Raw genomic sequence first — 15730 nt, 5'->3', positions numbered from 1 at the left:
TTAAACAAAAAATATCTAAATAATTTTTTAATCTGTATTTTTACAGGTTAGTATAAGAAAGATTAGATATTAGTATTAATTAGAATTAAAATAAAAATTATTTACTAAATACTTAGTAAATATGTATTTTTAGTCTTTTTGTATATAATTTTAATAGTTGAAGAAGCTTTTTCATGCAAATGATAGCTCAATGGCTAATAAAGTTAGTGATTAAAGTCAACAGTGATCATTATCCTTCAGAAAAATCACAGATCACTAATATATTATTTGATGCATTTTCCGTTCTAACCTTGAGACAATCTTTTATTGAGTCACTTTTCATTCATATTCCACAAACGCACAATTAATTACTTTAACAAATCGTTCCTTAAAAAAGTTTTATATGAATATTTTCTGTACTAAAAACGCTTAAACATTGAGAAAAATAAACAAAAATTTAAAAAATCATGTCTTTATTTTTTTAAATTTTTAAAAAGTGCCCTTAAAGACACTCCAAACAAATCCCACATGTAAAAAAACCAATAACATAAAAACTCACTACCTGTTTGTACCAATTTATCTCCAATAAAACAAAACTTTTAGTTTTCTATTATTTTATAAAAGAAAACTCACAATTCTCCAATAATTAAAAATTGATAAAATAATAGAAAATTGATATTTCCAATAAGAAGAGCTCCTCCTCCTTCATTGAAAACTTTTAGTGTTTCTCCAAAAGAAGCATGTTTACCTTTTCACATATACTTTACGACTGGTCATTTTAGTTATCACCTATTGTAATAGATCAGCTATGTATGTGTTATATGACATGTTTAACACAATATTCACGTATGTTGGATATTTTTTATGTTGGATAGATATAAAATAAACCTTAACATTCAGACATTTCGAACATATTTTTTCAAAACGTCCGGGAAAACACAGGATTTTGATAATGGTTATCTGGATGTTGACACCAAAATGGTTAAAATAATTATTAATTACTTCTTAAAGTTCAATTTATTGTTAGAGGGTCAGTTAAATAGAAACAGGAGTAATTTTAACTGCTATTATTTTGAGCAAAGCAGACAGCGACATATGAGTCAGGCAGAGGAAAAAGTGCTGTCAGTACGATCATTATCTAATGCTATTTGAGTGACCAGATATTACATCAACAATGCACTATTGTCTACATTTTTAACAAAGAATTAATCTAACCTTACCCCAAGAAATAAGGAAAAAAGACATTGCCACTGCACACAAAACTGTTTATCAATTATTAGTATCAATTATAAAAATTTGGTCTTTACTGACCTAATGTTTATTTATTTATTTATATACGGAGAACTCCATTTTACAGATAACTACAACTAAGGCTGACACAAAAAAAAGTGATCATAATCTAAGACAACATCAACGTTTAAAACTAATACAATATTATGGCAGCAGAACACAAAATTATGTTGATTTGAATACAAGTTTTTGCTACATTTAGATTTGCCACAATATATTATCTCAGTACATGATCAAAGACAGAGTTTACGCATCGATAAAGACAATATCAATAACAATATAATAGTAATATTGAAAAAAGAAACAACAATAATAATAATATTTAAAAAAAAACAACAATAATAATATCAAAAACAACAAAGATATAGCAAATAATTAACAAGAATAAATGCTAATGTGAATACAATAATGATAAATAGCAAATTAGCAACAATTAATACTAGTATGAATACAAAATTTTGCTAGTATATAATAAAAGAATAATAACAATAATAGAACAATAACAAAAAACAAACATTCACCAGGGAACCTGACTCTGGAAGATTCCTCTGATCGCAGATTGGCTGTCATCAAAGAAGTCGAACTGGCGACACAGCTGGTTGCCCAGTCGATGTAATCGTGGAAGAGGACCGTGCATGATGTAGTTGGTGGGGTGCGACCGACCAAAAAACAGGTTGCATGAGCGGGTCAATCTTGAAGCATGTAGATCAATGCGACAGAGTAGGTCAGAACAATCGACCGTGCCACGAAGAACTCCCCATAGGAAAAGAGCATCAGCTTGTTGCCTTCTAGTAGACAGAGGGAGAAGTCCAAGAGAGGCCTCAACTAGATCAATGGGTACATCAAGATAGTTATGACCCAGCCTAACACCGACAGCTCGGACGAAGCGTCGCTGGATCCTGTCTAGACGTTCAATGTGATTGTGTTGATAAGGAAACCAGACAACAGAACAGTATTCAAGTATACTCCTTACCAAGGACTTATATAGGATATTCAACGCCACAATGCCAAGACCACTCCTTGAAGCTCTTAGTATGAAGTTGAGCATTCGCAGGGCTTTGCCGCAGATGAAGTCAATATGCTTATCAGGGCTAAGATCTGCAGAGAAGACGACACCCAGATCACAGACGATTGTACTATCTCGAGATAGAACAGTTCCATTGAGCCACCACGAGAGGTTGGGCGAGTGAAAGAAACCAGTGAACATTTGGCGGCATTTATGCTTATAGCGTTAGTGATGCACCAGTTCTTAATTAAGCATATGTTCATCTGCAGTGTCTCAGTGTCAGAAGGGTCCCTAATAGCACGGAAGACCTTGACATCATCCGCAAACATTAGGCAGTCAACATTTAATGACTTGACAAAGATGTTGTTCAATCTTTGAGAAACCAAATTCCTTGTGATGGTGGAATTTGCACTACATGATGTTTTAGTTCTACTTAGTAATTTCATTCACGAAAATCAGCTCATAACTGTCTCCTACACTTAAATCTCTTTATTACAGTACTGTGTTATATGGTTTGTAATATTAAAGTTTTTAATGTAGGCTTGACACAATGTATAATTTCCAAAATTTGAGTTTTATTCCTGTTCAATCAGATAATTTATGTATAATCGTTACCATTGGCTGTACGGAATACCAAATAAGCTAAGCAATGAGAGGTCTGAATCTTTTTCCTCCTCATTTCTCTTACCAACATCGTTACACAGCTCACTCAAAGAAAAGTCCAACTTCATTATCATCATAGAATAATACAAATTAACCAACATGCCTCGAGGATTAATGTTACTACTCGTAATGTTTTACTGAAAATTATGATTACGCTAAACATTTTTATAAAATCACATTAATAACAGGATATGTGTTATCAATTTGTTACAGAATGAGAAGAAAGAAACTTTCTTAGAATCGCTGTTAAACACGTGTCAGCTCTCATATCAGGAGAGAGACAAGGTGTTGCGTTCTACAGCTACTGGAAGTCGGTGTACCGGCAGTACATGACTTTCCTGAACGAAATGTATGTACAAGTAAGTATCCCTCCACATTCATAACAGGAGAGTGGGTGAGAGGAGTTTGGAGAGTGAAACGTTCAGTTTATATGTTGTATGAGAGGTTGTATACAGCATCATTAGACTTCATTGAGTTTATCTCTGAATATTAAAAATTATTCAAAAGTTTGTTGTATTAATAGTTAAGACATTTAATTTGTTGTATTGTATTCAGTCTCAAAATATTGCAAATTATGTGTAGTGGTTTTAAACGGAATTTTATTATCACACACACAGATTTGTTCTGTAAATATATTTCCATGTGCAACACAAGTAAAGGATATTGTGAATAAGCTAGTATATATGAAAATTACAAATGGAGTAAATATAATTTATATTCACGTTCAAGATCGGTTGCAGTAATGAACCAAAAGTTGTACTAAAACACTGACACTTAATATTTTTATTGAATTTCATAACAACATTATCATTGCCATGCGATAGGAGTCCAAAAATTCTGTACTGTACAAATATATTTCTCTTAGATATGAATACAAGGTCTGTCAGAAAAGTATTCGACATGCATTTATACCTTCATGCCTGAGCAGCCTCTGCGGGTATGAGTGTAATAAACTACCTGAAAGTCATAATTTCTGTCTGAACACCTTGGGTCGTGCACATGTGTTTATTTCTCACGTGTTTTTTTTGTGTTTTACTTACAACAGCACCGGAAAACATTGAGCCTGTGTTACCTGCGATTGAATGTGATCGTCGATTGATAGTTCATGAACTAGAAAATGATCTCGGAATACCAAAAACTACTGAAATTTTGAATATGATTTTACAAATGACTCGCTTGTGTGCAAAATTCATTCTGAAATTGCTCACAACTGAGCAGTAAAAAACTTTAGGGTGAAATCACTCTGAACAACTTGAAAATGGTCAGTGATGATGAAAATGTCCTTAAGAAGATTATTACAGCCTCCATTCAGTCCCAAAATAGCTCCCTGTGACTTTTTGGATGTTCCAAAAATTGAAAATGGCGTTCTTAGGAAAGCAGTTTAACGACATTGAAGTGATCTGAAGTATGTGACGCGCAATCTGAAGGCAATTCCAAAATCTACATTCGAGGATTGCTTTTAAGATGTGGAAGCACGTGGGACGGTGTGGTTCAATCAAATGGGAACTATTTGGAAGGAGGCCACCGCCCAGATGACGAAGAATAACACCAGTGCGAAGATATAAAATTACTGACAACCTTGTATACATTTCTGATTTTGTCTATTGCGATTTCATTGACACCTAGTTTATAGTTTTACTTGGCCTTGAAAGTTATACGAATATGACATGTTCTTTTACAGCTGAAAAGGAGCCAACTCCAATTAAAAACTCAGTATGATGGTGTACCGCCACAAATTATGTTGTTGACTCTACTCTCAAAATGTTTCATTGACTGTCTGCAAGCCAAACCTCTCTCTAAAATAGAGGTAAGACAATATTTGTCGTGGAAACCAAGGACATCTAGAACTGGACTTTAACAGTCCTCGTTCCAGCTGCCTTTAGAATCCATACCTTGCATTATTTGATTTTAATAGCCAATGGCAACAGAAGTGAATGTAAATATATTCATATAGTATATGTAATTTCTTATTACCATTTGAAAACGTCTTAATATGCATAAATACAAATTTTTTTTGTTTTATAACCACTCTATTTTAATATTATATACAGGGTGTCCCACGAGTAACCCAACAAACTTTTCAGGTAGTTTCCCCTTAATTTTGAATAAAAGATCAGCTATTAAAACCTTTTGTTTTTACAAAGATCGTTCATTTCATAAACAGATTTTGCATTTTCTGTCTTATTTTTCATGTGGGTTGATTTAATTAAAGTTTGTTTTTGTTTACTATTAGCCTATTTTACATTATTCTCTTCGGAATTAAATTATCTACAAGTTTTGGTTAAAAAGTTTGTGTGTTTATTACCCATTTAATGTACTTTAAATCTAAACAAAGCAAGTCTTTAGACACCAAAATTTGCAAATGTTATCTGATATCTCAGATATGGGTGGTCTAACAGGTCTGGGATGTATTTTATTCAATTTTTTAGTTCATTTTACACAATATCCAATAAATTTAACAACTATCTTCACACTATAAAATCATCGGTTTCGCTTTATTTCCATCCTTTCTTAGAAAATGGGTGAAATATTTCGCTAGACGTTCACTAACAAAGCACTTTCAGACATATGTTTATATGAACCTTTTTAATGAGAGGAAACCACCTGAGAAGTTTGTGAGGTTACTCGTGAGACACCCTGTATATAATACAAATATATAAAATGTTAATTATTAGTATGATTTGTTTATAATTTTTAGTTGTTATTTAATAGTTTAAAGCATTACAGTTTGAGTTTTTAAACTCCTTTATGGTACTTTTAGGTTTAATTCAATTTGTAAATTGAGTATCGAAATTCCAATGTATCTTAATCTGATAACTTTTTGGAGTTCAGATTTATAGTGCAGTAATAAAATCTCTTTTGCCCGAGTATTTTTCACAACATAGTAGTCGCAGCATTCTAGAATCAATAAATGTTGAATCAAGAATAGTTTAACAATCATCAAATATTTTGTCTTTGTCACTGTTTCTCTCACTAAAGACTGATGAATGAAGATTTTTATCTTTATAAAGATATTAAACTTGATTAAAAACTCACATCTGACATGATGTCATGACATATTTCTTTACGAATAACTAACAGCTATAACATATTTGTTTATGAATAACAGTTATAACGTATTTGTTTATGAATAACTAACAGCTATAACATATTTGTTTATGAATAACAGTTATAACGTATTTGTTTATGAATAACTAACAGCTATAATGTATTTGTTTATGAATAACTAACAGCTATAATGTATTTGTTTATGAATAACTAACAGCTATAATGTATTTGTTTATGAATAACTAACAGCTATAACGTATTTGTTTATGAATAAACTAACAGCTGTAACGTATTTGTTTATGAATAACTAACAACTATAACGTATTTGTTTATGAATAACTAACAGCTATAACGTATTAGTTTATGAATAACTAACAGCTATAACGTATTTGTTTATGAATAACTAACAACTATAACGTATTTGTTTATGAATAACTAACAGCTATAACGTATTTGTTTATGAATAACTAACAACTATAACGTATTTGTTTACGAATAACTAACAGCTGATGAAAGCTACAAAACATTGAGCATTATAAAGTGGCAGTAAGAATGAAAAAAAACTTATATTGCCAAAATGTTCGACTCTACACAAATCGAACACACTCCAATATTCCTAGGACTTGATGGATTACATTATGATGCATTATCATTCTAATAAATAAAGTGTGATCAAACGGATACAGGATAGTACTCCACTAAACGAATACTAACACTAATTTAATTTTCAGATCGAGGCTATATTCTTCATCCTCACGTCGATCGGTAAAGATTTGGAACACGACCTACCGAAAATGATGAGTCAAGTGTTTTTTCAACATAAGGGACGTGTTCATGACGCCAGCGTCGGCGGGCCCGATCAAGAGCACCCTGTTGCAGCTGATCGAGCTCCGAGCGTCCAAGTGGCAGATGCCCGCATCCGCTGTCATGTACTATTACCCGGGCTCGCGTTGACGCAGGACCTCCGGGTCCACCACACCGTTACCGTCTCTCGGTTGTACAATACTTTCCACTACAACCCGAGACCTATCTTTCTGTTGAAACTAACTCGTTTAGTTACTAGTCAACTGTTAATATTCAGATGTTTAGGTGTTAATAGAATTTTTATATAACTAATTATTTATATGTATATATTGTTCTCTGTTAAGCACAGCAACGTGCTTGTGTAAGACTGCTTATTGGTTAGTTAGTAAGGTGACTAGCAATAAAGGAGATGAGTTTTAGTTTGTTTTTAAGAGGATACCAACATGATAATATTAGTATTACGTTTTTAATACGTACAGTTTTAAAATTCGTTATTGAAAACGTAATCAAATCAGGGAATATCTTACCAACATAATGTTTTTATAAAGGTACTTCAACTAAAAATACTCTTATTATAAGAATTTGTACTCATTAATGAAGTCGTAGTTGTAATTCAGCATTGTATCGAATTTAATTACGTTTTTTTAATACGTACTGTTTTTAAATTTGTTATTTAAAAACGTAATCAAATCAGGGAATATCTTCAACATAATGTTTTTATAAAGGTACATTTGACTAATAATACTCTCGTTATAAGAATCGTACTCATAGTTGTAATCCACCATTGTATCGAATTTAATAACGTAAAAGATTGTTTTTATCCTCTTCTGTTTAAATGGATATTTGAGGTGAAATATGTTATTTGATAATCTTTGATACTCTTCTTAAGGTTTGTGATGTACTGTAACTGTTAACTTAGATAATTTCTTAAATAACATTAACCATAACGTAGCGAGAAACGTTTCACAATTAATTTAAGATTGTTTTCGTTGTGGTCCCTAAGAAAGTTGAACAGAAATATTCTTGACATTCCCCAATTGTTTACCCGTATATGATAAAAACTTTGATTTGGTAAGTTCGACGGTGTAATTTGTAAGAAGTCTTACGAAATCCCCTTGAAGTGTAATAATCCCCCTCTTAAAGAATTTTAACAGTTTTGGTGTAATTCGTTTGTACTGCGTGTTTTTAAAATCAGATTTTCTACTCGTGAATTGTTTTTAATCTAAGTGTTTGTTAGTGTACGTCGTCGAGGATGGGTAGAGGTGGCCGATACTGATTATTATTATTATAAACATCAAGTTCCACAAACCTGTGCCATTAACAGTGCCTTTCCTACGTTACTCAAGTTGTGAACGGAGTGCGGTCAGAACCGACAACTTCACAAGGGACAATGTGCCAAAGCTTTGGCCAAAGCTACTCCAGCGTTGTTTTGTATTATGAAATGTTCATTTTGAATAACATGTTTATTATTAATTCTTGCGTTTTACTTTATTCCTCGTTTACTCTCTGCTACATCCATTGAACCATTTCCTCTTTTGTGTGCACAGTTTACTTATACCCTAATATTGTTAATTATAAGAACCTGGATTTTTTATCAAAAGAACTATAAAACGTTAATTTTGGTGCCAATGTTTTTCCTTGAAAAGTTACTGTTTCAATAAAAAAGTAATTTTAAAACAGTTTAGTATATTTTTAATGTTGTAATTATGTAATAAATAAAATAATAAAAATATTTTTTCAAATTAAATATTTTTTTGCTTTCTAAGAACAGCTTCTTTGTTTAAAAACTTTATTATATGATGGTTGGTTTGAAAAAAAATCAAAGATTAGTAAATTTGAAAAATAGTTCAAAGCAATTAAAAATGATAAATAAAACAAAATTCATCCTAAATTTATTGCTGGGGTATTAATATTTAGTTTGTTTCCTGTTAGCAAGGAATAAAATAAATAGTATGGCTATAAAACACAACAAAGAAATGCTGAAATAAACAGAATAAAAAGAGCACACCATAAGAAAAAAAAACATATCAACTATATTGTCATCCAAATATTTATTAACCCTTTGAGGACAAAAGATTTTTAATTTTTTTCAATGTCATATTTCTATATCAATAAGTTGTATTAGATATGAGTGAAAAAATATGCCCAAAACGATTAGTTTAATGAAATTTACAAATAATTCACAACATGATTTATAGTAACCATTTTTTGCTAAAATGTTGAAACTTTATCTACTGATATTTAAGTTTAGTAGACAACTACAAAATGTTTTTATTTTAATTTACAGGTTTTTCTCATAGTATCATGGCAACCAAAAATATTTTTACTGCGAGAAAACACTTTCTAAGTATACTTGAAAAACAGTAACATGCAAAATAATATTTCAACTGGACATAATAAAAAAAAGTTCCAACTGCAGCACTTAATTACTCCTATTTTAATTACGTCACCCGTTGCCATGCCATGTCAAAACGTTTATTACTTTCTGGGCAGCCCTTGTAAATGCTTTTTCTGAAACGTCCTTTGAAATTACCACTTATAAGGATTTACAGAAACATTTATGGTAAACACACTGGAAGAAAGGTTATTTTCTACCGCATATTACACTGCTTTCTGTCATACAGGTGAAAGCTGTAATTGTTGAAAATGATATATTTTGTGACTTCCATCTTTTTCATCAGCGCATAGCTTTCAAAATAAGTTTGAAAAACTATTACGGTCATTATATCGTATCTATAGACATGAAATATATAGATTAGAATCTCCTGAATCAATTGGTAACAATAACATTGTGATATTGTCTAAACTAACAAAGCAATTAAATAATTAGCCAAAGACATCTCAGATGTTTTCCTACAGTTCCAGGGTTAAATCGTACTATAAAAATACATAACTCCAATCATAAAGGCCTTTGTTGTTTCAACTGGCAATTAAACAATTATTGTAGTTTATAGTAAAAGAAGGATTATCCTGACTTAGATATGGATGATTAATTATAAAATAAATATCAATATATTTCTTATAACATTATTTTTTATCAGACATTAATGTATTACCAACTGCTTAGCTACCATTGTGTTTGATAAGAAATATAAATCTTTTGACAAATATAAGAATAGGATTTTCAACAAAGGTTTTGGATTCAAATCGCAATCAAGAATTCTGGAAATCAGCCGAACATTATGAATAAAATTAAACCACACTTGCACATTAAATGCATTTCAGAATTATTCCATAACTAGCAGTTACCAGCGGTTTCGCACCTGTATAAGCACTTCTGGTTCGAGTGAATTATATTTTCGTCACCAATGTTGAGTGTGCCTCCTTCCCATAATCAAGAAAATATGTTAAAAAGTGTATATTTATTGTCTTTGTAACTTACTTCGGTTTAGTATTTTTTTTGTTCCAAAGCTGATTTTGCCTCTCTCCCGATCAAGAAAATATATATACATACACAGCTCTGAGAAGCCTACTTTTGTTAAAAGACAACTTAGACAGATTTCATGAGTCTTTAAATGTGTAGTAAAAGTTAAACTACATTTTTTCATATCTGCACTGCTAGCAGTTACCCACTGCTTTGCACGCAGTTTAGTAGGTGTTGCACATTTAAGACCACTGCTGTTTCTTGTATTTTATTTCCGACGCATATTTTGAGTCTGCCCTGTTGCCACAATCAAGAAAATATGTCAAAAAGTTTATAATTATGAACAAATCAGAACTACGTTGGGTGTAAGAAACAAAACAAACAAACAAAGGCACTTTCGCTTTTATAATATTATAGGATGAAGGGAACCGTTGAGTAAAACCAAAGAAAGACGTTAAGGAAAATCAACAATTTATTGACAGAAAGTATGAGAGTTGATGACAAGTCACTTGTTTTTCGCAGACTCTCTGAGATCCGAATCCTTCCATTCTCCTCTCCACTCATCCACCTCCAGGCTGTGGCTTTCTGTACTCCACCCTAGGATCGGAGACAAAGATAGGAATCGTAAACTGTTTATGTAGAGATTACAAAATAAACTCTACATTAATTTTAACAGAAGGTCGCATTAAAAGTGGAGATATGATTGGGAAGGACTGTATACACTTCAAGAACATACAAATTTAATATAATCATTGAAGCAAGTAAAATAAATAAATTAACTAAACAGTGTTATTTTCAGTTATGATTAGTAACAGAACAACACACGCAGGCGGGCATTTCCTCAATCTGTAAATATTCGTCAAAATCAATTGCTGCACTTTCATTCTCTAATTAAAAAATTATATTTCTTATACAAGTTTCTTCTCTGCCTAATTCCATGTTAACCTAAAAACACAAAGCTATAAAAATTAAAGTCCACCAACAGACAAGTTACTACAACATGTACAAGTGGACAGACCCTGCTTATCAACAATTGAACGTCCGTCTTTTGACTCCGATGTTCAAGTGAAACGTGTTCAGGTAATTTTCATACTTTGTTTAAAGCTGCGAATTTTTCACTAATAATGGCTAAAAACTGTAGAAGTCTTTTTTTACGTGAAATGTCTTAAGTTAATCAGAAAAGTATGTATGTAGGCTTTGCAATTTTACACAAAAAGAATTATTTCAAAGTTTTTCCGTGTACCCAAAAGGGTACCTACAAAATTAATTTACCTAAAAAATTAACCAATGCGCCCGACGGGGTACACGATAATCAGAGGTATTTCTATAAGCGTGGGCTCATTTTTAACAAACCACCAATACGGGTAAATAATAAAAACACAATAAGGAAAAGCATAACACTGTGTACTCCATCGGGCACACAACACTTAACGGAAGCCCGGTATGTACCCAAACGGGTACACTGGCAGTTGTGAAAGATCGTGGGTACATGTTGTCGTGAATGTGTTGAATTAAAAATAAAGTACCCTGGACAGGTAGTTGACATAAAAAGCGAGAGGGAGGTTTCAGTTGGAAAAATATCTAAAATTTAAGGTCAGTAAGTGACCAATTCTGGACAGTTAAGACACAGTGCAATGCCATATTTTCATCTAAAATATATACAGGGTGTCCCAGAACTCTCTACCGACCTTTACAGATTTTATTCCGGAACTAAATACATACAAAAATATCATATGTAAACTTTGAAATACTCAATAATCATAGGGTGGCCATTTTGTATTTTATATTTAACTATTATTTCTTTAACTATTGTACCATATGTTTCTGACTAGGTGACTGTTAAAGCAAAACTCAAAATTTAATAATGTTTCTTCGTTATCCACTAATTGCCGTTTTCTAAAAATTGAGAATGTTGACTTGCAGACACACGAAAATGCTCACAAGTAAACAATGGAGACTGAGCGATACCAACACTACAGATATTCTCGCCCTGGGAGAAGTACCAACTGCTGCAAAGCAAATTTCCCACCGGTGAGCAAAATGGAAAATATTTAAATCAATTCCAGGAACTTTTTGACTCTACCTCGTTTAACTGCCTAATTATTTACATATCTAAAGGTTTCTACTTTTTACAAAAATATGATCAGGAGTAAATATTTATTTATATTTTCACACATTTTACCCCTTTTGCCCCACACCAAAGTTACCACAGCTGACAATTTCTTTCTTTAAAATTCCTCCTAGGCCGTAAACAGTCACTTAAGCTAAGTTTGCATTAATCAAGCTGTGGTGACACAGTTTCACTTAGACAGTGCCAATAATACCTAGGCAAACTTCTACGAACTTAATATTTATTTACCTTGGGTTTTCAAGCCATCGAAGAAATTGAGAAACTCTTTATCAATGATGTCTTCAACGATTGTCACAGCTTCCAGAGGCTGTTTACCTTTGTCTGGGGAGGAGGAGATTGTTCTAGCCCAACCTCGTTCTATCCTTTTCAGAACAGTGCTCTGGTGTAAATGCGTCAAAATGTTCTAGAAAAAACAACAGTGACATCAAGGTTCAATCGCTTGAAAACCACAAGCAAAAAAGGATATAAAGTAAACCAAAAAATACCTCTACAATTTTCGGAAAAGTTTTAGATCTGGAAAACAAATTTATATAACTTTTGTATAAACTTTTACCAGTTCCTTATGATGTCTGAAAACATTTTTAGAACATTGATTTGAAAAATCCCATTATTCCTTCAATACAGTTTGAGGACTTTAGCTGCGCACGTGACCTTGAGTGTGTGGTGATAGGCGGGAGGGGTGGCGAGGTAGCATTATACGCTGCGTCCCGAAAACATTTCCTGTGACTCATGGGTAAAACCCTCCTTTCAGGAATCGTACTGGCCCAAATAACTTATCACACTCGCTAAAATCAGTCTTTTTTGTGACAGTGCTGATGGTAGTGGAATTAAATAATAAGAGAATACCAAATAATAGCAATAATAGGACTTACCCTTGTTGGTATTTACCTTGACCAACATCATTTATCTTATGTACTTTATATAGTTACGTTGTCACATGTATGTAATATTGTAATTGTTTCACACAATAAAGAATATTATTATTATTTTCAGTTGTTATAGTGTTGTTTAACATGTTTTTGAAAATAACGTATTCGTCAATACTAATCTGCAAATCGAAATCGTGAGTTTAAAGTCGTTAAAGAGATTGTTGCGCCTTCATCTCAGCGGCTAGCACGTAAACGCAACCCGCCACACAGATAGCGTTTATTTGTTGAAAGGGTAGTATTTGGGCCCTACGAGCACAGCTAAATTCCTCCAACTGTACTTGGTGGTACTTTCAGAATTAGACTGCCTGTTCCAAAAAAGGAATTGAGGTAAGGAGTTGATATCATCGTTAGTAATAATAATAAAGAAAAGGATAACGAGTTTTATTACTGATTACTCGGAATTAGAATGCTCGGAAGGAGAGTAGCACTCAAATAACCATTGCAGACCAACTCCATTTTATGTCTGCAGTTAATTAATTAATTGGCTGTACTAGTGGCCATCTTGTCTGTAGTCACATAAGAACAGTGTTAAACCTCGGTAACTTTTACAACTTAATTTTTAGATGTAGTATTATGGAAGATTTCTCATTTTAAAAGATTCATTAATATGCATCCAAACAATTTTTAGTAATTGTTAATATTTTTATAGGTTACTCAGAAAAAATCCTAAACTTTTTTGTACTTAATTGCTAAAAAAAATGTTAAAGTACTTGGATGCTTATTAATTATATTTATAAAATGAAAAATTTCCCATAACGCTGTGATAAAAAATAAGGGCATAAAAGTGCGTAGGGTTTAACGTTATTTTTACAGGGAAAAGGGCTCAAAGAAGTTTGACTACAGGCCTGTAGTATTTTTTGTGTTCTGCTTAAAACCACGTAAAAATTAATACAAAATGAACAAAAATGAAAATGCAGTGCTGACAATTTAAGGTTCTGTTCATTTTTAATAAAAAAACATTAAATGAGTAGTTTGTGAACAGTATACAAGCAGTACTAAATTTTACAATTGCAACTTTTACCATTCTACCATTGTAACTTTTGTTTATAATACTAGTACAGTCTTACAGAAATCTCCTTATATAGTAAAAATCCACTACATTGTTGTATGTAATTGCAATGCATGGATTTAATCTGTTTTTACGTTTGGTGCTGTAACTCAGTTATTTGTTATTCAATCTTTTTTAAACAAAAATTGTTGAATTGGTAATAAAATACGCTAAAAAAAGTTATCCTGGTGAATTTGTTGTCAAAGTAGCCGTTTCAAAGCTAATACAATTTGAAAATTTTGAACGGCCGCCATTTTGAAATGCAATGAGATATTTGTTTTATTTTTTTCACTGAAAAGGACCAACACTAGGTTAACATAACTGTTAAGTTTGAATTCTGTATCTAAAGTGGTTTTTGAGTAGTAATTTTTTTCCCAAAAAACACATACAGACAGACAGACGGTAAATGAAGCGAAATAGGGCACCTGTTATGTTGAATTATTTGTTAGTTTTGGCCTGCTGAACAATGTGGCAAAGTTTGTTCGAATGGTTGCTGGACACCCTGTATAGACATCCTGATGGCCTACACCAAAAGGGATGCGTTTAAATTTATGATCGGTAAAAGAAATATATATATATATATAAATTGAACTGAAATACACCGATAAACTTCAGGAGGTTGTTCCTGGGGTCAAAACCAAAAAGTTTTCATACATGTATTCCTAAAATGCATAGTTTTTTGTCTGCCCGTCTGTTTGTGATTTTTACATTAAAATGCCTTTATAAACAACCATTAAAGGTAGAAAGTTACAATTTTTAACATATGCTAATCTAGTAAAGATCATGAATTTAAAAAAAATTTAACATATTATTAAGAGCTAAAATACTGTGTTGCATTACGTTGATCAAATTTACTTAGGGAAAACCCTTACCAGGGCGATATTATCTATGTGGCAGATCGCAATGGCAAGCAGCACACTGTGGAAGTATGCCTGTATGAAGTCCTGCGTACTTGCGGCAGGATTGAACATGACAAAGATCGTGCGAGACTTGACGTGTGGTAACAGCAGGTAAGTTCGATTCCTGAACATGTCGGCCATCACGACCAGTTCCTCGCTGCCGATCTTCCCCGACTCCACCAGCTGCCGCAGAGAGTAGCCCAGCCTGACCTTGAACCCACACAGGTCTTTGTCTGCAACGGAAGGGTTACTAAACGTGCCGTTTTTCTCGTATCAGTCAGTAAGAGTTTTCAACTGTCAAGTTTTATCTAAAGTCAAACTCGTCATTTATAACAAATTACAGTTGTTGACCTTCTAACTGGCACCTGCCATATATAAGGCAGTAAGAAGACGTTTCGGAAATCGCTTATTATTTGTTATATATTCCTTTAGTTTTCCTGAAAATAGTGATGCATAATAAGTCATTTTGCACTAAGTTCAAAAATTGCTAAAAAAAAGTAAACATTTTTTAAGTAAAAGAGGTAAAACTATATTTTATATATATATATAAAATATATATATATATATAA

The 15730-nt window shown here is 32.3% G+C and overlaps 2 protein-coding genes across 6 annotated transcripts in view; one reads left to right on the top strand and one right to left on the bottom strand.

The window, feature by feature from the left end:
- Positions 1-7228, top strand: part of LOC124367240 — a 78606-nt gene extending 71378 nt beyond the window's left edge. For all 5 annotated transcript variants that reach the window (XM_046823925.1, XM_046823923.1, XM_046823924.1 and 2 more), the window contains 3 exons: positions 3152-3297; positions 4620-4745; positions 6718-7228. In XM_046823925.1, the coding sequence (XP_046679881.1) occupies positions 3152-3271 (120 nt within the window). In that variant the 3' untranslated portion in view covers positions 3272-3297; positions 4620-4745; positions 6718-7228. The remainder of the gene's footprint in view (positions 1-3151; positions 3298-4619; positions 4746-6717) is intronic.
- Positions 7229-10604: 3376 nt separating this feature from the next.
- The window catches only part of LOC124367238 (RUS family member 1-like), a 41156-nt gene continuing 36030 nt past the window's right edge, over positions 10605-15730 (bottom strand). The window contains exons 7-9 of the mRNA XM_046823921.1: positions 15135-15394; positions 12514-12688; positions 10605-10751 (exon numbers count right to left, since the gene is read on the bottom strand). Of these exons, the coding sequence (XP_046679877.1) occupies positions 10660-10751; positions 12514-12688; positions 15135-15394 (527 nt within the window). The 3' untranslated portion in view covers positions 10605-10659. The remainder of the gene's footprint in view (positions 10752-12513; positions 12689-15134; positions 15395-15730) is intronic.

This window comes from Homalodisca vitripennis, chromosome 8 (assembly GCF_021130785.1).
Source record: "Homalodisca vitripennis isolate AUS2020 chromosome 8, UT_GWSS_2.1, whole genome shotgun sequence".
NCBI classification, from domain to species: Eukaryota; Metazoa; Arthropoda; class Insecta; order Hemiptera; family Cicadellidae; genus Homalodisca; species Homalodisca vitripennis.
The sequence above is the reverse complement of the archived record's forward strand: the minus strand, read 5'-3'. Positions and strand labels throughout refer to the sequence as shown.